We start from the raw sequence: 21,521 nt of genomic DNA, 5'->3' as shown, positions 1-21,521 counted from the left end.
GAACAGATAGGGCTATCATTTGAGATTGAGGTACTGAGGTAAAACATTGTCCCAGAACTCTCCCCTTTCCCTGACCTCTGCTTGGACCCGTTACCTCTGGACGCAGCATTCTGATGACTCTCCTGGCCTTTATTACCTTTTCTTTTGTCAACCACCTCTTCTTCCTCCTCATGTTTACTCTCCTCCTCCTCCTCCTCTCTGGCTTCATTTTCTTCTTTCTCCTCCTCTTTTCCTTCTTCTTCCTCACCTTCACTCTCCTCCTCCTCTCCAGGATCTTCTTCATCTTCACTCTCCTCCTCCTCTCCAGCTTCTTCCTCATCTTCACTCTCCTCCTCTCCAGGTTTTTCTTCTTCTTTCTCATCATCTTCACTCTCCTCCTCTCCAGCTTCTTCCTCATCTTCACTCTCCTCCTCCTCTCCGGCTTCTTCTTCTTCAGCCTCCTCCTCTTCACTCTTATCCTCTTCTTCCCTCTCCTCTGCATGTGTATCTTCCTCTCCTGCCTCTGTTCCACTGTCTGCCTCATTCCCATCTATTTTCCTCCTCTACAGATCCTACACTCTCATCCTCTTCCTCACCTTCTTCTTCCTCTTTCTCTCCATCTTCTTCTTCATCCTCCTCTTCATAATTGGATACCTTACTCTTGCTGTCAGTGTCACTATGCGATACTTCCCCACTCTCTCCCTCCCCTTCTCTCCTCCTCCTCTCCCACACTCTCTCCCTCTCCTCCCACTGGGCTACTCATCCCGTCACCCTCCTCCTCTTCCTCCAGTCCCACTCTCCTCTTTCTCTGCATCCTCTAACTCACTTTCTGCTCCCTGATCTGTTTCAGTCTTACATTGCTCATCTCCTCCTCGCTCTCCTCCTCTAATTCAGAGATCCCTCCCCATCCTCCTCCTCTACCTTCACTGTGTCATCATCCTCACTGTTTTCCTCATCTGTCACCTCATCACGGCTCTTGGCCACTTCTTTTCCACCCCCACTTTCTGCCCTCCTCGTTCCAACCCCTCCCTCACTCTCTTCCTCCTCACCCTCACTATCCTGCTTGGCCGGTGTCTGATCGCCGCTGCTCCCTGTCTCGTCTCCACTCTCCTCCCCTCTCCTCTCCTCCTGTCCTCTGTTGTCTGGGGGACCAGAGTAGGACCTGCATTGCTCCTCCTCCACCACCTGATCAGAGCTCCCCGGGGCGGGGATGAGGTTGATGCGGACTGCTGTTCTCTTGCCTCCTGGTTCGGAGGCCATGGATGCAGACGAATGGCTCCAGGAAGATTGGGCGTCCTCAGCACTCTGTCTGCTGAACCTCTGGGCCATGCTCTGACTCCGGACTGACTCACTGTCTGAGGGAGAACCAAACTGTCTGGCTGCCACTAGCCCCACACCTGACCCCAGAGGACACTCCGGTCAGTAAGCCGCGCAGCGGTGTCCGTTCAGGTGGTTCAGTCTTTGGTTTGCTCTTTTCTTTCTGTGTTTTCATTCGTCGTTTTTTGTGGCACTTCAGACACCAGGTCTGGTTCAGTTGTCTTGTCCACAGGCAGTGCATGAGTTAGCTTAAGGCCTTGTGAATGTCTGCCACTCTTTCTATTTGGTGTCCTCCTAACAGCTACATGTTGACTTCTCACCTTTGTAGATATAGGGTTGACCTCTAAGAGAGTATTTTTGACCTCTGCACTTTGACCTTTGGCTGCGCCCTTTATTTGGATTGCCTTAGAATCCACGACAGAATGTCTCCTCACTTTTCTCTCAACTGCTAACAGTTGTTTTTTCTGTGCGGACGGCAGGGTTTGGACTTGGCCTTGCTAATGTCCCCTATGCTGGAGGGCTTGGCAGGGCCAGCCTTCGGCTCAGCAGGCTTTATCGCCTCCAGAGCCACAACGAGGTTCTCCTTGCCACTGCCTTTGCCCTGGGCAGCCCTGTGGCGCGGTCTCTTCTCTACCACCAGAGACCTGTCACTGGAGCTCCTCAGCAGCTCTGTGGGCAGTGCCCGCGGGGTGGGATCCACCCTCCTATGGGTACAGAGTTCTGGCTGTTCCCCAGCCTTACCATGCCCTTTCACAAGCTTACCCTTCCTCTATCACCAGCGCCAGGAAGCAGAGGATGAAGAAAATATGAAAGAGTTAGAGGAAAATAGTAAACATGCAGAGAAAACAGAGTGAAGAACTCAATAGAGCTCAACGCTGAAAGAAAAACACAGACAGATGGTAGATGGTCACTGTAAATGATTCAGGGAAGCAGATGGCTAGCGTGGCGTAAATTAAAGTGTATGCCCTGAGTTCCTCAGTCAGACTGTCCCTTGTTCAGGAAGACATATTGATAGTGCTGAGTAATTTTGCAAGGAGCTTTGCTGGTCGGTGCGCAGAAGCTGCTTGATCATAATAAGAAAAATCCTTAGTTGACAGTTATGCTGTGTGTGTGTGTCTTACCTTCTGTACAGGGGATAACGTCAACGTCTTGTCACTGGGGTCCATTTTCATCACATGAGTCTGCCACAAAGAAGAGATTTTTGTTCAGAACTTTTGTGATAACTTCTGTATGAAAGCGCCACAGAATGTACACGACAGAATTCAGTACAAGCTTGGTGACTCACCATGTTGAGGAAGTCCGTGGTGTCTCCCAGATCTTTAACACTCTCGTTGTCCATCATGTTCTACCACAGCGCTGCTGTCTCCTCATCTCTTCCCTTCTCAGCTGACCTCTTTTCTGCCATCAACAAAATATCACAAGAATCTTTTGACTTCTTAAAAAGGAATATATAGGCTCAAGAAAAGTTAGGAGAAATGTGAACAGTTGCATTGTGATGTGTTAATGAAAAAGGGACCATGCTAGCTGTTGAAAATGCAATGTATCACCAAGGAATATGCGTGTTTTCTAAATAGTTCAACATTCAAAACAGATATGCCTGCAATGTAATGTAATGCAATGTAGTTCAGTGTAGATACCCTTCTTGTTAGACTCAGTGCTCCTGTGTTGGTGAATGCCGTTGTGCACCTTTCTGTTGATTAGCTCCTTGGGGGGCAGGCTGGAGGGGATGGTCTGGCTGGACACGGGCAGGGAGTCAGCGGGTGTTGGGGGTCTGCGGCATCAGGAGGGGCAGGGTTAGGAACATGAGCCCAAACTGCTCCGAGAAACTGCCTGAAACACAGAACACAGGGTTAGTTAGCTGTGTTTGCTTAGCTAGCTTACTTATATCCACTACCTGTTAGGCCCATAATTAGGCTCCATGTAGTTACTTATATTCACTACCTGTTAGGCTCATGATTAGGCTCCATGTTGTTACTTATATTCACTACCTTTTAGGCTCATGATTAGGCTCCATGTTGTTACTTATATTCACTACCTGTTAGGCTCATGATTAGGCTCCATGTTGTTATTTATCTCCACTACCTGTTAGGCTCATGATTAGGCTCCATGTTGTTACTTATATTCACTACCTGTTAGGCTCATGATTAGGCTCCATGTTGTTACTTATATTCACTACCTGTTAGGCTCATGATTAGGCTCCATGTATCTTATCTCCACTACCTGTTAGGCCCATAATTAGGCTTGGTGTTTCTGTATATTCTGTCCACTACCTGTTAGGCTCCATGTTGTTACTTATATTCACTACCTGTTAGGCTCATGATTAGGCTCCATGTAGTTACTTATATTCACTACCTGTTAGGCTCATGATTAGGCTCCATGTTGTTATTTATCTCCACTACCTGTTAGGCTCCATGTTGTTACTTATATTCACTACCTGTTAGGCTCATGATTAGGCTCCATGTTGTTATTCATCTGCACTACCTGTTAAGTCCATAATTAGGCTCCATGTTGTTACTCATCTCCACTACCTGTTAGGCTCATGATTAGGCTCCATGTTGTTATTCATCTGCACTACCTGTTAAGTCCATAATTAGGCTCCATGTTGTTACTCATCTCCACTACCTGTTAGGCTCATGAGTAGGCTCCATGTTGTTATTCATCTGCACTACCTGTTAAGTCCATAATTAGGCTCCATGTTGTTACTCATCTCCACTACCTGTTAGGCTCATGATTAGGCTCCATGTTGTTATTCATCTGCACTACCTGTTAAGTCCATAATTAGGCTCCATGTTGTTACTCATCTCCACTACCTGTTAGGCTCATGATTAGGCTCCATGTTGTTATTCATCTGCACTACCTGTTAAGTCCATAATTAGGCTCCATGTTGTTACTCATCTCCACTACCTGTTAGGCTCATGATTAGGCTCCATGTTGTTATTCATCTGCACTACCTGTTAGGCTCATGATTAGGCTCCATGTTGTTATTCATCTGCACTACCTGTTAAGTCCATAATTAGGCTCCATGTTGTTACTCATCTCCACTACCTGTTAGGCCCATGATTAGGCTCCTTGTTGACAGTGCTAAAAGGTGGAGGATGTCTAGTTAGGGATCTCCTTAGAGAACCAGGCCGCTAACATTAAAACAAACACTGACTCAATAGTTTCAGACAACTATCTGAGGAACTAGACCGCAACATCCCAGGGACATGTGGTGGTTCAGGGACTGGATGTTGAAACTCCCAACACTCCCACTTTTACATGTGCTGACCCCCCAGGCCAGTACCCAATACACACCCTCTCTCTCCTCCTGACCCGGGCAGAGAGGCTACTGTTCAGGGTAGCAGGGGTGGAGGTGATGGTGTCCACTAAGAGCTCTGTGTAGGACTTCTCTCCCAGGTAGTCCTCTGTGACATCATTCTCCTCCAGAGTGGCTTCCTGACAGCTCTTGTCTCTGGGCTTGGCTAGAACCAGCATGTGGCAACCTCCGCATGTCACCTGGAACAAAGACTAAATGTAATTGACCTGAATCTTGCACTAGACAAAATTATATGAGAAGACTGGATGTCCAACTATCGTCACTTTTTTATGCTTTCAGGAAAAAAACTAAACTTGAGATAAATGTGCAGAACTTTAAATTTAGCATCAGCCATGCTATGATGTCATAGTGAAATTCTCAAATTATAATTCAGCAATGAGTTGAAAACATGAGGTACAGTTGAAGTCGGAAGTTTACATACACTTAGGTTGGAGTCATTAAAACTAGTTTTTCAACCACTCCACAAATTTCTTGTTAACCAAACTATAGTTTTGGCAAGTCGGTTAGGACATCTACTTTGTGCATGACACAAGTCATTTTTCCAACAATTGTTTACAGACAGATTATTTGACGTAATAATTTACTGTATCACAATTGAGGTGGGTCAGAAGTTTACATACACTAAGTTGACTGTCTTTAAACAGCTTGGAAAAAAGCTGAAAATTATGTCATGGCTTTAGAAGCTTCTGATAGGCTAATTGACGTCATGTGTGTCATTTGGAGGTGTCTCTGGATGTATTTCAAGGCCTACCTTCAAACTCAGTGCCTCTTTTGCTTGACATCATGAGAAAATTAAAAGAAATAGGGCCAAACCTCATAAAAACATTCTAAAGTTCCAAGGTCTGGTTCATCCTTGGGAGCAATTTCCAAATGCCTGAAGGTACCACGTTCATCTGTACACACAATAGTACGCAAGTGTAAACACCATGGGACCACGTAGCCGTCATATCACTCAGGAAGGAGGACACGTTCGGTCTCCTAGAGATTAACGTACTTTGGTGTGAAAAGTGCAAATCAATCCAGAACAACAGCAAAGGACCTTGTGAATCCTGGAGGAAACAGGTACAAAAGTATCCACAGTAAAACGAGTCCTATATCGACATAACCTGAAAAGCGGCTCCGCAAAGAAGAAATCACTGTTCAAAAACCGCCATAAAAAAGCCAGACTACGGTTTGCTACTGCACATGGGGACAAAGATCGTACTTTTTGGAGAAATGTCCTCTGGTCTGATGAAACAAAAATAGAACTGTTTGGCCATAATCACCATTGTTATGTTTGTAGGAAAAAGGGGGAGGCTTGCAAGCCGAAGAACACCATCCCAACCGTGAAGCACGGGAGTGGCAGCATCATGTTGTGGGGGTGCTTTGCTGCAGGAGGGACTGGTGCTATTCACAAAATAGATGGCATCATGAGGTAGGAAAATTATGTAGATATATTGAAGCAACATCTCAAGACATCAGTCAGGAAGTTAAAGCTTGGTCGCAAATGCGTCTTCCAAATGGACAATGACCCCAAGCATACTTCCAAAGTTGTGGCAAAATGGCTTAAGGACAACAAAGTCAAGGTATTGGAGTGGCCATCACAAAGCCCTGACCTCAATCCTATAGAAAATTTGTGGGCAGAACTGAAAAAGCGTGTGCAAGCAAGGAGGCCTACAAACCTGACTCAGTTACACTAGCTCTGTAGGAGGAATGTGCCAAAATTCACCCAACTTATTGTGGAAAGCTTGTGGAAGGCTAAACATTTGGCCCAAGTTAAACAATTTAAAGGCAATGATACCAAATACTAATTGAGTGTATGTAAACTTCTGACCCACTGGATGAAAAAATAACAGCTGAAATAAATCACTCTCTATTATTCTGACATTTCACATTCTTAAAATAAAGTGGTGATGATAAACAGGGAATTTTTTTCTGATTAAATGTCAGGAATTGTGAAAAACTACGTTTAAATGTATTTGGCTAAGGTGTATGTAAACTTCCGACTTCAACTGTACATACCGCTTGGACGTGTGCTTGAGGAAACGTGGACAGAGAGTGGGCTTGAATTAATTGGTGAAGTTCTCCTCTCCCAGACCCAGCTTCCCATGTCTCCCGTCCCCAAAGGTATAGAGAAGAACCAGTGTCTAAACAATGAGAACTACATGTCAGCCAACTTAATAGACGCAAGCAATGTTATCATGGCAAATGGCAATGGAGGTTATTCATAAAATGCTAGCACCACTGTTGTATAAAAGTTTTTCTGAATTATAACTGTTTTGGGGTGAAAATTGTGTCCGCTAGGCCTGTTTACCTGTGATGACAGCAGTGTGGTTCTCCCCACACATCACCTGTCGTACTCGGCCCTTCCTGAAGTGATCCACCGCTCTGGGCAGCCTCGCCTCAAAGATGAAGGTCCCCTGGCCCAGCTGACCAAACTGACCCAGGCCAAAGGTGTACAGGTCGTCCTCTAGAGTCAAATCAAACACAGCGCTACATGGTTAACCCACTATCTCCTGATGCTTTGTGCCATAGAGAAAAACCCCAGACAGTTTCATTACGCATATAAAACAAAGTAGTACACAACCACAAACAGGTACAACAAAATCATACAACAATGTGCATTTAGACTTTACACGACCTAACTTCACTATTTGGATAAATACGAGCATTTTAAGAACACTTTCAAAGTGGGACATAAACTTGTTCATGGGACATGCTGAAAGCCACAGCCTTGTGAGAGTCAACTGTCCACTGGTTGACACCAAGCTGCCTACCTGTCACAGCCACGGTGTGCCCGCCTCCACATGCCACCTGGGTCACCTGGTCTGTGATGCCCTTCACCAGCTGGGGCACGCGGTGTCCATCCAGCTGACCCGTGGCCAGGCCCAGTTTGCCGCTGTCGCGCTCCCCAAATGTGTACAGGCCCCCGTCAACTGTGACAAAAGAGATTCCCTGTTGATTAATTGCATTAACATATTTACCTATTTTATATCTAGACATTATTCTACCAACCCAAGAAAAATGACATGTTCATACACAATGGGGTAACTCCCTATTCCTACAAAGTTGTGGAATCATGTGACCTGCCACGCTGACAGTGCTGAAGTAGGCTATGCCATTGTCCTCTCACCAGTGACGAAGGCAGAGTGGTAGTACCCACAGGACACCCAGGCCACTGGCCGACCCACAGTGACCTCCTGGGGGGTCAGGGCACTGCTCTCCTTCCCCAGGCCGATCTGACCCTCAGTGTTGTCACCCCACATGAACAGCGTCCCACTCTCTAGAACAAGGACATCATCACAGTGATTATTTCCAGCAAAAACAAGGTGAGGAGGAGCAACAGAAATATAGACAGTTGAAAGTAAATTAGTGCAACTCTGGCCCATGAAGTAAAAATGTAAGTCATCAATATGAACCAGAAGACACTCATAGTTGTAACTCAGAGGTTGTGACTTATAACGGGAGAGTCTTACCCGTGAGGGCAGCAGAGGTGTTGGAGCCGGCAGCAAGCATTTTGATTGGTCCATGTGAACTGAAGAAGTCCACCAATTGGAAGGCTGTCCTCTCCTCACAGTCTCCCAGACCTAGCTGACCTTCGTTGTTTCCACCGGTAGAGTACACGTTTCCCCGAGCTGTGGACAGGACATACATGAATCAGTCTCAGTTCTACTACAACAAGGATTATAATATAAAACATTAAAAGGCAAAACTTCACTATCCTGTGTTTATTATTTATATATCACATACACCACACACACACGGTCAAATGTTTTACACCTATGCATTCAAGGGTTTTACTTTATTTTTTACTATTTTCTACATTGCAAAATAATAGTGAAGACATCAAAACTATGAAATAACACATGGAATCATGTAGTAACAAAAAATGTGTTAAAGATTTTTTTTTTGATTCTTCAAAGTAGCCACCCTTTGCCTTGATGACAGCTTTGCACACTCTTGGCATTCTCTCAACCGGCTTCATCAGGTAGTCACCCGGAATGCATTTCAATTAACAGGTGTGCCTTGTTAAAAGTTAATTTGTGGAATTTATGTCCTTCTTAATGCATTTGAGCCAATCAGTTGTTTTGTGACAAGGTAAGGGTGGTATAGAGAAGATAGCCCTATTTTGTAAAAGACCAAGTCCATATTAAGGCAAGAACAGCTCAAATAAGCAAAGAGAAACGACAGTCCATCATTACTTTAAGACATGAAAGTCAGTCAATACGGAAAATATCAAGAACTTTGGAAGTTACTTCAAGTGCAGTTGCAATGAGTAGGTGTGTCAAAACTTTTCAACTGGTACTGTATGTATGTTATGTATGTATGTACACTACCGTTCAAAAGTTTGGGGTCACTTAGAAATGTTCTTGTTTTTGAAAGAAAAGCTAATTTTTTGTCCATTAAAATAACATCAAATTGATCAGAAATACAGTGTAGACATTGTTAATGACTATTGTAGCTGGAAATTGCTTATTTTTATGGAATATCTACATAGGTGTAAAGAGGCCCATTATCAGCAACCATCACTCCTGTGTTCTAATGGCACGTTGTTGTTAATCCAATTTTATCATTTTAAAAAGGCTAATTGATGATTAGAAACCCTTTTGCAATTATATTAGCACAGCTGAAAACTGTTGTTATGATTAAAGAAGCAATGAAACTGCCCTTCTTTAAACTAGTTGAGGTATCTGGAGCAGCAACATTTGTGGGTTCGATTACAGGCTCAGAATGGCCAGAAACAAAGAACTTTCTTCTGAAACTCGGTAAAAGCTCCTTGCAGGACACAGAGTCAACTTTCACTTAGTAATATGATCATAATTTGGTACATGTCTGCATCATTTATATTGTACCTGTGGTCATAACTGTGTACTTACAAGTGTAAACTATAGTGTGATTTCTTCCACAGGCTGCAGACCGCACCTTTTAGACTTCAAAGCTTAGAGAAAGACAAGAATGAGAAAGACACCCATTTCAGATTGCAATCAGCCACAATAGCAGGCCAACCCTCGCTTTCTCTCCTCTGCTGCCCTCCTGCTCGGGAGATTAGATTTATTATTCCAGATTACAGACCCTCCAGATTGGGATTACAGCAGTGACAAATCTCTCTTGGTCTCCTGCTACTAGTATACCCATTCACAATTTACAAAACAACAGCATCAATACTTAGTTTAAGCCACAGAAAATCCAGACAAATTTTGTGGGGGAAAAACATCATGGGACATTTGATTTCAGTTGCTATATTGTTCTCTGTAGTCCACTCCCTCTTGTCTAGTACACTCAAGGGGAGATCACAGCTGTGTATGACAGCAATACAAGAAAGTACTGCTTTTGAACCAAAACAAAGGGAGAGCAATTTAGACCCACCTTTCACACAAGTGGGCTTGTTCACCATGGTCTTTGATCCCAAACCCAGCTGACCCCAGTTGTTACTGCCAAACATGAAAAGCTCATTTCTGTCTTGTTGAAAAATAAATAAATAAAACCACTTGAGAAAGCTACAGAGACAGGGACATTAATACTAATAGCAGCTGCAGTTGAGCAGCATTTCATTTGCATAAAAAAATATTGAAATGTGTGATAGGGTGTGTTAGCAAATTATTTTATCTTATTTCAGATGTTGCATGTTCTCTCAGAATTGCAGGCCTATATTCATATGGCTCTGATCACTACTATCAATTTGAAAACGTAATCAGTCACTGACCTGTTATCAATGCTGTGTGCTCATCCCCACAGGCGATTTTCAGAGGTACATCATTTTTCAGCCAAAATTTTCTGGGGACGTTATCTGCAAATTTGCTTTTTCCAAAGGTGAAGACTGCTCCCGTTTCTGTTAGAACACAAACAACATCGATCACATCTCAAATAGCTAGCTAGCCGGCTAATAATACACAGTCATGGCTAGATGGGATACAAATTGATGTCAAATTATGCATTTTAGCTCACCCTAACCCAACTTTTTATTTATTTATCTAACTTGGCAAATCACTTAACTACAATTCTTATTTACAATGAATGCCTACCCCGGCCAAACCCGGACGACACTGGGCCAATTGTGTGCTGCCCTATGGGACTCCCAATCACAGCCGGATGTGATACTGCCTGTCTTTGAACCAGTGACTGTAGTGACGCCTCGTGATGATGCATTGCGTTAGGCCGCTGCACCACCTGGGAGCCCGAAAAGTTCCAATACAGCCATTTAATTTTTTTTATCTCAATATCAAATAATTTCTGGGTGACAATGATGTACCTTAATGTGATTGTTTTCAATTAAAATAGTCAAAAATAAACAAAAATAGTTTGCAAATACTAGCAAATTCTCAAACAATGTTACTAGGACTGTCGGTGTGGTCTGAACGGGGAGGGGAAACTGAAAACTAGCCTTTATTGGCAGAGGTTTGGAACTCTTTCTCTGGTCTTTTAACTAATTACCAATTCCATCCCACCAAAGCAGGCTGAGACATTACAAGTATATTTTTCAAACAGCTAAAAGGGCATTGTCATAATTTCCACAATTTCACAGTATTATTGCAACCTCAAAGTATGGAAATATATATGGACAGCCGGGAAATCACGTTGTTGGCTGCACTGGCCCTTTAACCCAATTCTCATAACCTGCTACTAAAAGTCCACTCTGATATAAACTGTATCCATCTAGTCCAAACAATAATACACCACTAGAAGCTAATTTAGATAGATTACTACCTGTTAACCACATTATCAAAGACACTGATAACTTTTCCCTTTTTCCTGTGACATTATTCTTCGTGACAGACGTAAACAACGGCGCACATCAAGGCTATCCCTTTGTTGCCAGCTGTTAGCTAATTTTCACTAGTGTTATCTTGCATGGCTACTTTGCTCATGCGTGATAGCTTATGTTAGCTAGCACACTAGCTAACGTTAGCAAGCGATATATTTCATGTTCATTACGAAACGTTTGCAAACGGGTGAATAATGTTAACTAGCTAACGTTCGCTATATAGCGCGCTATATTACCAGGTATCTCGTCTTCTGTCTCCCCTGCCATCGTAGTGTCAAATCGGCTTAGCAACTACACTACACAGGGTTAGCTGCTTCTTTGCTTGTTGTGTGTTGTTTTCGTCCGAAACAACCCGGATGTAAACAAAATTTCACCAGTAGCAACCAAGGCTGCGTCTCATTTTGAATCGAGTCGCACCTCCCTTGTGCCATTTGTTCAGTCCCCCTCGTACATCTGGGGCATCTGTAGAAAGCAAATGGCAGAAATAATGTTTACCTTTTGCTTACATTCATCCAGTGGTCTCAGATCTGAAGGGGAATGAGGCAGGGCAGAGGGAAGGAAGCATTTTTTAAACTGAAAAACAGCCCAGGGATCAACTTCTATTGTGCAGCCATACGTTACGTTCCCTTAGTTAACGAATGGTTGCGTGCAACGTCATCGATTGTGTCATCGACTAACAGATTGCTATAACACTATGATGTGGTAGCTGATATGTTAAATACCTATCCAGGCGTTGTAAGATGTGGCAGCCGTAAGGAACGCCTGGGCAGAGGAACATATCCCCGACGGATCGGAGGGTTAGGTAGTTACCGGTATCTTTGGTGCGGTCAGTGCCAGGAGTGTATTCATCCAGCCGGATACCGTTTACTCCAAACGTAAAATCAATAGTTTTTATTGGACAAATTCAGTTAGGCCCCTCCCCGTTTTCGTTGAACCGGTTTTGCAACAGACAATCAACTGAATCAACTAATGATACACCTATGGTCAAAGATGGTTTTTGACTCTCTGGCTAGGTTTCCCTTAGTCTGGCTATAACACCTAACTCTTGAAGTCCTGCGACTTCACAGTTAGCCTGGACGAGGTTAACTGGCCTATTAGACTATGTTTGTGGAGCCTATGCCCCCTTTGGTTGCTAAGATCTTCCCTTCCAGGTTCACGATAAGTTGCAATCTACAAGAACATATTCACGTGGACACTCAGCCTGTAAATTCTGTTACCAGTCTGTGAACTCTTTTCACACCTTGTCAGATGATCACATGAACTTTAGTCACTTTTCAAATGGCAATACCTCCTCCGCAGCCAACCGTCTTGCTTTTACATTGAGCAAAATACTTGTGGCTTAATTTGTGGATTAATTTCTTTCCAATAGTTGTACCTCTAATAGTTAAAAAAAATATTAAGTGCAATAAATAGGCGTTTGTCTTTAAACCAGTATTATAATGTTTTTGTAACGACTTTCACATAAAATGCAACACATTTTATTAAATGATTAATTGACTTTGTAACACCTGTTATATACACCCCATAATAATCATTGATCAGGGTTTTCACAGTAACCCGTGAACCCCACCAGACGGCGCATGGAGAGGTCTGAGGCCTGTGAAACCACCTGCAGCTCATTCATTTACGGCCAGTGAGGAGAGAGCGACTGCGCTGTGAAAGACTGCGGGTGGATCAACTGAACCAACGAAGCCCAGTGGAGAATCACAGCAACGCAGCCCCACTGAAAACTCAGAGCCCCATTTTACTGTAGAATGGCATCAAGAAGAATGGAGACCAAACCAGTGATAACCTGCCTCAAAACGCTCCTTGTCGTCTATTCCTTCGTGTTTTGGGTAAGCAGACATGACAAAGCGATAGTTTATTGTCGTCCTAAATGTCATATGTAGGTAATAATCTAGTTTGTAAACGGTATAATTGAATAGTTTACGTTGATAAAAACGGATGTTGTGCCGTGCGCACAGGCTGCTGCCTTGGAACAAGTGCATGTTTATTAGTGGGCGCGCTGTGTGGACCGTTATCTTTATTATAGGATAGCATTATTATAACGTTTGAGGGTATTTTTCTTCTATAGGCTAGGAAAAATATTTGTATCAAGTAGGCTATAAATATTGAAACAAATGTTGATTATGTGAAATGTCGTTAATATTTTTTCGCTAATGCTGACGAAGCCATCATTTATTTTTATTTTTTTTTACATTTCATTTTCCTGTGATTTTGTAAGTGGACACTAACATTCGCATGCTATTGTAAGAATGTTAAGAATTGTCCAACAGGTAGCCTAATCAACATCTGGTCACACTTTATTTGGATAGTCCGATTTCCATTCTGTAGATGCTCTACAGATGGTCATGCTATCAACAAACTATCTGTTAAGCAACTGCTTCATAAGGTTACAGTTATGGTTATGTTTAGAATAAGGGTTAGGGGTTAGGCTTAGAATAGGGGTTAGGGGTTAGGCTTAGAATAGGGTTAGGGTTAGGGCTAAGGTTAGGGTTAGTAGATAGTTAGTTGAAATGTTACTGATCGCCTGTAGATAATCTGTAGAGCATGTACAGATGGACTATCCAAATAATGTGATACCCAACATCCTTGCATCAAATAGTGGCAGGTTCTCAAAGTACCATGATGGACACTGTGCACATTGAGAGCAAATGCGCAAACTCTCCTGTTGCACCACCCCCAATTGGTTGAATTATGTGTGTGAGACAGAGTACTGTTGGGTGTTATGCTTGTTATTTATTGAGATAGCCTATAATTGTCTCACTGTATTGGATGAATGATCTTATTGCTTTTCAGGAAGGAAAGGGGTGAGTCAGTTTACCCAGTTTGTAATCAAAGGCCAGTAGTCTACAGCTATTTTAGCACAGGGCTGGGCATCCCCTCTGTACTGCATTTACATACATGGGTCCATATGGAATATATGCTTGTGACGGATGAGAGTAGGCGTGGCTCAGTCAGTCCCATAGGTTAGTGGGGCTGGAGTCCCTTACACAAGGCATAGCAGCAGTGGTGGAAAAAGTACGCAATTGTCATACTTGAGTAAAAGTAAAGATACCCTAATAGAAAATGTCTCAAGTAAAGTGAAAGTCACTCAGTAAAAATATACTTTAGTATTAAAAGTAAATGGAATTGCTCAAACTTAAGTATCAAAAGTAAAAGTATAAACCATTTCAAATTCCTTATTTTAAGTAAACCAGACTGATAAGCACAGGGGCACACTCCAACACTCAGACATAATCTACAAATTAGGCATTTGTGTTTAGTGAGTCCACCAGATCAGAGGCGGTCGGTAGCCGGGATGTTCTACTTGATAAGTGTGTGAATTGGAGCATTTTCCTGTCAAAATAAGTTATTTTGGGTGTCGGAAAATGTATGGAGTAAAAAGTACATTATTTTCTTTAGGAATGTAGTGAAGTAAAAGTAAAAGTTGGCAAAAATATAAATAGTAAAGTAAAGTACAGATACCCCAAACGACTTAAGTAGTACTTTAAAGTATTTTTACTTAAGTACTTTACACCACTGCATAGCATGGATGAGCTACCTCAACGAGCTCCTAAGTGGCGCAGCGGTCTTATGCACTGCATCTCAGTGCTAGAGGCGTCACTACAAACCAGGGTTTGATCCCAGGCTGTATTACAACCGGCCGTGATCGGGAGTCCCACAGGGCGGCGCACAAATTGGCCCAGCATCGTCAGGGTTAGGGGAGGGTTGCCCGGGGGGGGCTTTACAAGTAGGCCGTTATTGTAAATAATATATTTTTTAACTGACTTGCCTAGTTAAATAAATTCCTAGTTAAATAATGGTTAAATTTAAAAAAGGTGCTACCGTACTTATTGGAGCATCAGTAAGGCAGTTAGGCAGAACCCACACCTCCCATCAGCAAACACATATTTCCAGCTCTAATCTCATCCATCCATCCATCCATCCATCCATCTATTATGTCTGTGACCACATACAATGTCTACACTGTATTTCTGATCAATTTTATGTTATTTTAATGGACAAAAAATGTGCTTTTGTTTCAAAACAAGGACATTTCTAAGTGACCCCAAACTTTTGAACGGAAGTGAATATTCATACTTGGGTTATCACTTTTCAACAGAAAAAGATGATTTCACTGGAGGATGTCTTTAAGGAGTACATCGACTACAGGGCATTACCACTTAGACTGTGATTGAACAGAAAGACCCACTCCAATGAGATAAATTGTTCAGATTATATGTAGTGGACCGGTATTGTGTTCACTCTGGGATGCAACATTACAATACAAGAATGTGGAGGGAGTCGGATACAAATAAAATTGGCTCGTTCATCATGACACAATAGGACCAGTAATCGTAGTTCTGATCACATTTTCTCCATTAATTTGACATCTTATCTCTGTGTTTATTGGCTTCTTGAAGTTGGGTTGGGCTTTGGAGGGATGTTTGATGTTATAGGTCCTATGCACAGCGCAACAGCAACAACCTACGTTTCTTATTGAATATTATAAACCGGGTGGTTTGAGCCCTGAATGCTCATTGTCTGAAAGACTGTAAACCACGGGTATGACAAAAAAGTAAATTTTACTGTTCTAAATAACTTGGTAACCAGTTTATAATAGCAATAAGGCACCTCTGGGGTTTGTGGTATATGGCCAATATACCACGGCTAACGGCTGTATCCCAGAACAGCCCTTACCCGTGGTATAATGGCCATCTGACACACCCCGTTGTGCCTTATTGCTTAAACAGCCAAACCAGACCCACCGACCTTGACCCATCCACCCAGCCAGCCACCCTGACTCATCCGCCCTGACCCATCCACCCTGACCCACCCACCCACCTTGACCCACCCTGACCCACCCACCCTGACCGATCCGCCCTGACCCACCTGCCCTGATCCATCCGCCCTGACCCCCATTCGCCTTGATCCACCCCACCCTGACCCATCCACCCTGGCCCGCCCACCCTGACACGCACCCACTCACTCTGACCCATCCACCCAGCCAGCCAGCCACCCGCTGCAGCTATACTTATATAAAATGGACCCCATTCCTTCTCCAACAAGCAGACTCCATTGATGTTGACCAGAGGGCCACTTAGACAAAGAAAGCCATATGGCCTGCTTAACTAAACATGTTGAGGCTGTTTTTCTCCCTAGCCAGACAGACAGATGTACCAGGATGGACTGCAGAGAGAGATAGATAAACAGAGACAGGAGGAGACAGGATGAGACAGAGTGCCACTGCTCTGCTGTCTTCTTTGTTTTGAGAGCTTGGCAGGGGGAGGTTGTTTGAGAGCTTACAGGGGGAGGTTGTTTGAGAGCTGGCAGGGGGAGGTTGTTTGAGGCCAGCTCAGCTGTCATTCTGCTCTAGGACCTACTCTTTTGTCTCTAACTTCTATGCCAAGAGCCTCCAACTCCAACAATGGCTACACTCTTAGAAAACAAGTGTTCCAAAGGCGTTATGTGGCTGTCCCCATCTGAGAACCCTTTTTGGTTCCAGGTAGAACCCATTTTGGTTCCAGGTAGAACTATTTTGGGTTCCATGTAGAACCCTCTGTGGAAAGGGTTCTACATGGAACCTACAATTGTTCTACCTGGAACCAAAAGGGGTTCATCAAAAGGTTCTACTATGGGGACAACCTAATAACCTTTTAGGTTATAGATAACACATTTATTTCTTAGACTGTACCTAGAGCCTGGCTATCAATCTGTTGTTTCTGCTGTTGCCTGGACCAGTACCAGAAAGGTTCTTTGCATGATTACTGTGAGAGTATCTGACAAATTTGGCATAATTACTCAGCACTTCTCACTCCGTTTGTCACATTGTGGTAAACCAAGGGCTTAGCATTGTGTAACGTATATGCCGGGAGTCAGCAAAATAGTGAAGAAGGTGATTTTAATAAAGAACCGAAGCAAATGAACAATCATGACACAATAGGACCAGTAATCGTAGTTCTGATCACATTTTCTCCCCATTCAATTTTGACATGTTATTCTCTGTGTTTATTGGCTTCTTGAAGTACATAACGTGAGAGAAAACAATAACACCTAGTGACTGAAGACAACTGAGGGATAAATAAAGGGGGAGTAATCAAGGAGAAAACTATCAGCAGGTGTGTGCAATGTGGGTTGCCAGGACCGGTGGTTAGTAGACCAGCGACGTCGAGCGCCGGAGGGAGGGCGTGACACATTGTTAGATTTACTACTGTTATTTTGGAGAAATATCGTTTTGGGTACAAGACTGTCAGTGTCAAGACAACAACTAACTTTTATTTTGAAATGCTGTTTTGCACAATCACCTTTTGACCGTCTAATTAACCTGATAATAACGTGTAACTCTGCTCTCTAACATGGTAGCTGGTAGGGTCAGGCTGTTAAAGGCATCATTTAGTTTCAGGCTGCCTGTCATTTCCTCAATTAAAATTTCTGCAGGGACTGAAGATTGACCTAGTTGTCGTTAGGTTTGAGTTGTAAATGTACACCGTCACCATTGGCCAGACTTATTTTTATGGGTTGGTTTTCAACTTGTACACTCTTAGAAAAAAAAGGTGCTATCTAGAGCCAAAATGGGTTCTTCGGCTGTCCCCATAAGAGAACCCTTGGAAGAACTCATTTTGGTTCCAGGTAGAACCCTTTTGGGTTCCATGTAGAACTATTTCCACAGAGGGTTCTACATGGAACCAAAAAGAGTTCTCCCTGGATCCAAAAAGGGTTCTTCTCTGGGGACAGCCGCAAAGCCCAGGTATGGAACCTTTCTTTCCAAGAGTGTAAGATGGTCTGATTTTATGGATAACATTTACGTTTTCAAGTCCACTCAGGCCATACCCTTTTGCAGAGTTTCTCACCTTCATATACACGTTTTCTATGAACTGTAGCTTGAAGGTAGCTTGAAGACTGTGCGTATATTTGCTGAAACAAGCCTACAGATGCAGTATATTGATGACAATCCCATAGCCTCTTGGTATTAGGCTTCTCTGTGTGGTCAAAAACATATTGTTCAGTAGGCTAAGAACAGACAGACTCCCTAAGACTTGGCCTAATTCATGCTGTGGAGGCATATTATTTAATGCCCAGATGGGAATAAGAAGCATAATGTATTGTGTGTTTTGTGTTCCCTCTGTACCAGGCTTTTGTTGGAGCTTATTCCTCTGAGAATGTGATTGTGCGTCTTATTGTACAGCATTTAAATGGCTGTGCTTAGCTAAAGTTATTTCTAAATAATCATAGGAAATTGGCTAGGCTGCCAACTGAGCAAAGACATCAGATCAAAATTCAATTTTGGCTCATATATCATTGTCAGACAAACGTAAATTAAACTTCAAATAAATACTTTTTCTTTTTTTTAAACCTAATGTTGATTCTGTGTTAAAATATGGGTTAAAATGTCATCAAGAGAAGTTGAAATAACAAGGAGTTAAAACCTTTACCCATCTACTTCAGCCAGCTAGAAGGATGGTTAACAGAGACAAACAGTTGTACTGCACCAGCCCAGCACACATCTCCCAGGCAACCATATCAGTAGTCGCCTCCTTGTCCACTCTGTTAGCGCTGTTTATACAGATGTGGGATCTTCATTTGAGCCAGTTTGTTACACCAGGAAAATAATCCTGCAGCAACAGGACATGTGAATTATTATGTGGATTATAATTCATGGAAATTCTTGTAGGGGTTAATACATTTTTTCGTAAGGCAAAAGTGGAAATTACAAACTTCAGAAGCCTTTTTAAACCTGAAATTCACTACAAGAAAGGTGTCCTCAACAGGTTAATCAAATTAAGATCCTACATGTATCTGTTTCTCAGTATTCATTAAAAATCCCCCCCAACACTATCATCATCTCCACCGTCTGGTGGACTCCCTCCTCAGACCGACATTAGCCTAGCTAGCTCACCTCTGTCTGAATCCCATTACTGAAGGCCTCAAGAGGAAGAGGAAGCAACCTCTGGTCTCCAGGCTGAAAGCTAGGCTGTAGAAGCTCCAGCGGAAGCTTACAATGTGCAAGGCTTAGCCGTGGCTGTGTTAGCGAACGGGTAATGCATTTAAATCTGCCTGATAGGAGCTGCCTGGATCTGATCTGGATCTGGCCTGTCACCGCTTAGTTACATTGGTTGCTTGGCGACAGCATTTACACTGGTCCAAAGGTCACTTATTTTCTTCTCAGAAAGGGAAAACAACGTAAATGGGGCAATCTGCAGTTGCAACATAAATTTTTTTAACTCATAAATTAATGATATGTACCCATTGATTCGTGAAGAATATAACTTATAAAAGCCTCATGAGGTTTGTTCAACTGTCGTACCCCATCATAACCCACAATATAACCTTGTTTTACTCCAATGTTTGTAAACAAAGTAAATGTAAACAAACATTGTAAAGCCTCAAAACATGGTTAAAATTATACTTTTGATATTAGTTATTTTGCATACATAGCTCTGTCTATTAATTTGAGAGTGGTTACATTTCTCCAGCACCACCCCCAGCTTTTTACCGAAACAGTGGCGGGGAACACACTTTGTTATTGTTTCAACTGCGGATTGCCCCTTTAAAGGGTAAAACACAAAGAGAGTGAAGGTTACAGGGGAATTGAATGAATAAGATCTCGCCTCCCTTGCAGAAGAGATGATTAATAAAAGAACCTAAGGACTACAGTAACACTACACAAGAGACTGAAGAAAGTAAGGGATTTAGAGTGATGAACTTCTGGTCTCGGTGCATATAGATCTCTCCGGGCAGCCGGGAAACTGCCCATCACTGAGGCAGCTAGAAAATATCTCATTAAGAACTTCCCTTCAGACTTCCAACCGAGTGGGGTTCAAAGGTGAAATAGACACAGAGGTCATCCAGTGCTGGCCATCCATCCAATTAGTCTGTGATTGAGGAATTCCAAGGTGTCTGAAAATTCCAGTAATTGTGTGGTGTGTTAGATTTAGAACCAATAGACGTTGAACAAACAGTGTCTCTCTCTTAGTCAGGGCTTTACATGTTGCCGGTAATGAAATATGGCCTAAAATTAGCCTGCAGCCAGGGAGGAGGTGCTGAATGCTTTGGATTTACTTTGATCGCTCTCCATAATTCCCTATGTGTGAGTGAACACAGTAGAGTGAGTAGGCAGCTGTTAGCATCTCAGCTATGTTCAGCACGTGGTGATTTGGACGCTCACCCAACAAACGCATTCTCAATGGCGAGGTCATTTGACTCTTTCACAGCACTACCCATTGTCATTATGGGAAATGTGTAGTTTAACAGTTCGCTTGTCACAAATCAACACTCTGGATGAGCATTATATTGTAGACTAGTGATCACCTGTATAGATTCAGCTGTAGACTTACTGACAATATACACTGCAGTGTTGTTATAGCATATGTCCTTCATTGTTGACGATTTAAAGCCATATATCCAAATCTGTATTGCTTTGAAAGCAGACCTTTAAACCTCTTGCACCTGGCATTTAATCCTTTGTTTTGCCTCTTTATCTTATAAAACATAATGTGTTCCTTGTAGTAGATACACTATATTTGCATGAATTTAGATCCATTTCAGAGATTGGGTTTGTCACGATCGTCTTGATGAGGAAGAGTGGACCAAGGCGCAGCGTGATACGAATACATCTTTTTATTAGTGAAGATGAAACACGAAACGAAACACTTTGACAAACTAACAAAAAACGACCGTGAAGCTACAAACGAAAGTGCACACACAAGCTACTAACGTTAGACATAGACAATTACCCACAACAGCCTAATGCCTATGGCTGCCTTAAATATGGCTCCTAATCAGAGACAATGAAAGACAGCTGTCTCTGATTGAGAACCACTCAGGCAACCATAGACATACCTAGACACCTACACTGAACACAACCCAAGATCCTGGCTGGCTGGCGGCTCTGGCTGGTCATGGCTGGCTGGCGGCTCTGGCTGGTCATGGCTGGCGGGCGGCTCTGGCTGCTCCTGGCTGGCGGGCGGCTCTGGCTGCTCCTGGCTGGCGGGCGGCTCTGGCTGCTCCTGGCTGGCGGGCGGCTCTGGCTGCTCCTGGCTGGCGGGCGGCTCTGGCTGCTCCTGGCTGGCGGGCGGCTCCTGACTGACGGACGGCTCTAGCGGCTCAGGACAGACGGGCGGCTTTGAAGGCTCAGGACAGACGGGCGGCTTTGAAGGCTCAGGACAGACGGGCAGTTCAGGCGGC

The 21,521-nt window shown here is 43.2% G+C and overlaps 1 protein-coding gene and 1 pseudogene across 1 annotated transcript in view; one reads left to right on the top strand and one right to left on the bottom strand.

Moving 5' to 3' along the window:
- Positions 1-1,729: 1,729 nt before the first annotated feature.
- Positions 1,730-11,788, bottom strand: LOC139532964 (X-linked retinitis pigmentosa GTPase regulator-like; annotated as a pseudogene).
- Positions 11,789-12,986: 1,198 nt separating this feature from the next.
- LOC139532529 (tetraspanin-7-like) overlaps positions 12,987-21,521 on the top strand; it is a 28,799-nt gene continuing 20,264 nt past the window's right edge. Inside the window, exon 1 of the mRNA XM_071330282.1 lies at positions 12,987-13,189. Within this exon, the coding sequence (XP_071186383.1) occupies positions 13,109-13,189 (81 nt within the window). The 5' untranslated portion in view covers positions 12,987-13,108. The remainder of the gene's footprint in view (positions 13,190-21,521) is intronic.

Source organism: Salvelinus alpinus, chromosome 10, assembly GCF_045679555.1.
Source record: "Salvelinus alpinus chromosome 10, SLU_Salpinus.1, whole genome shotgun sequence".
Classification (NCBI taxonomy): Eukaryota; Metazoa; Chordata; class Actinopteri; order Salmoniformes; family Salmonidae; genus Salvelinus; species Salvelinus alpinus.
Note: the sequence above shows the minus strand (reverse complement) of the source record. Positions and strands in the feature narration are given on the sequence as shown.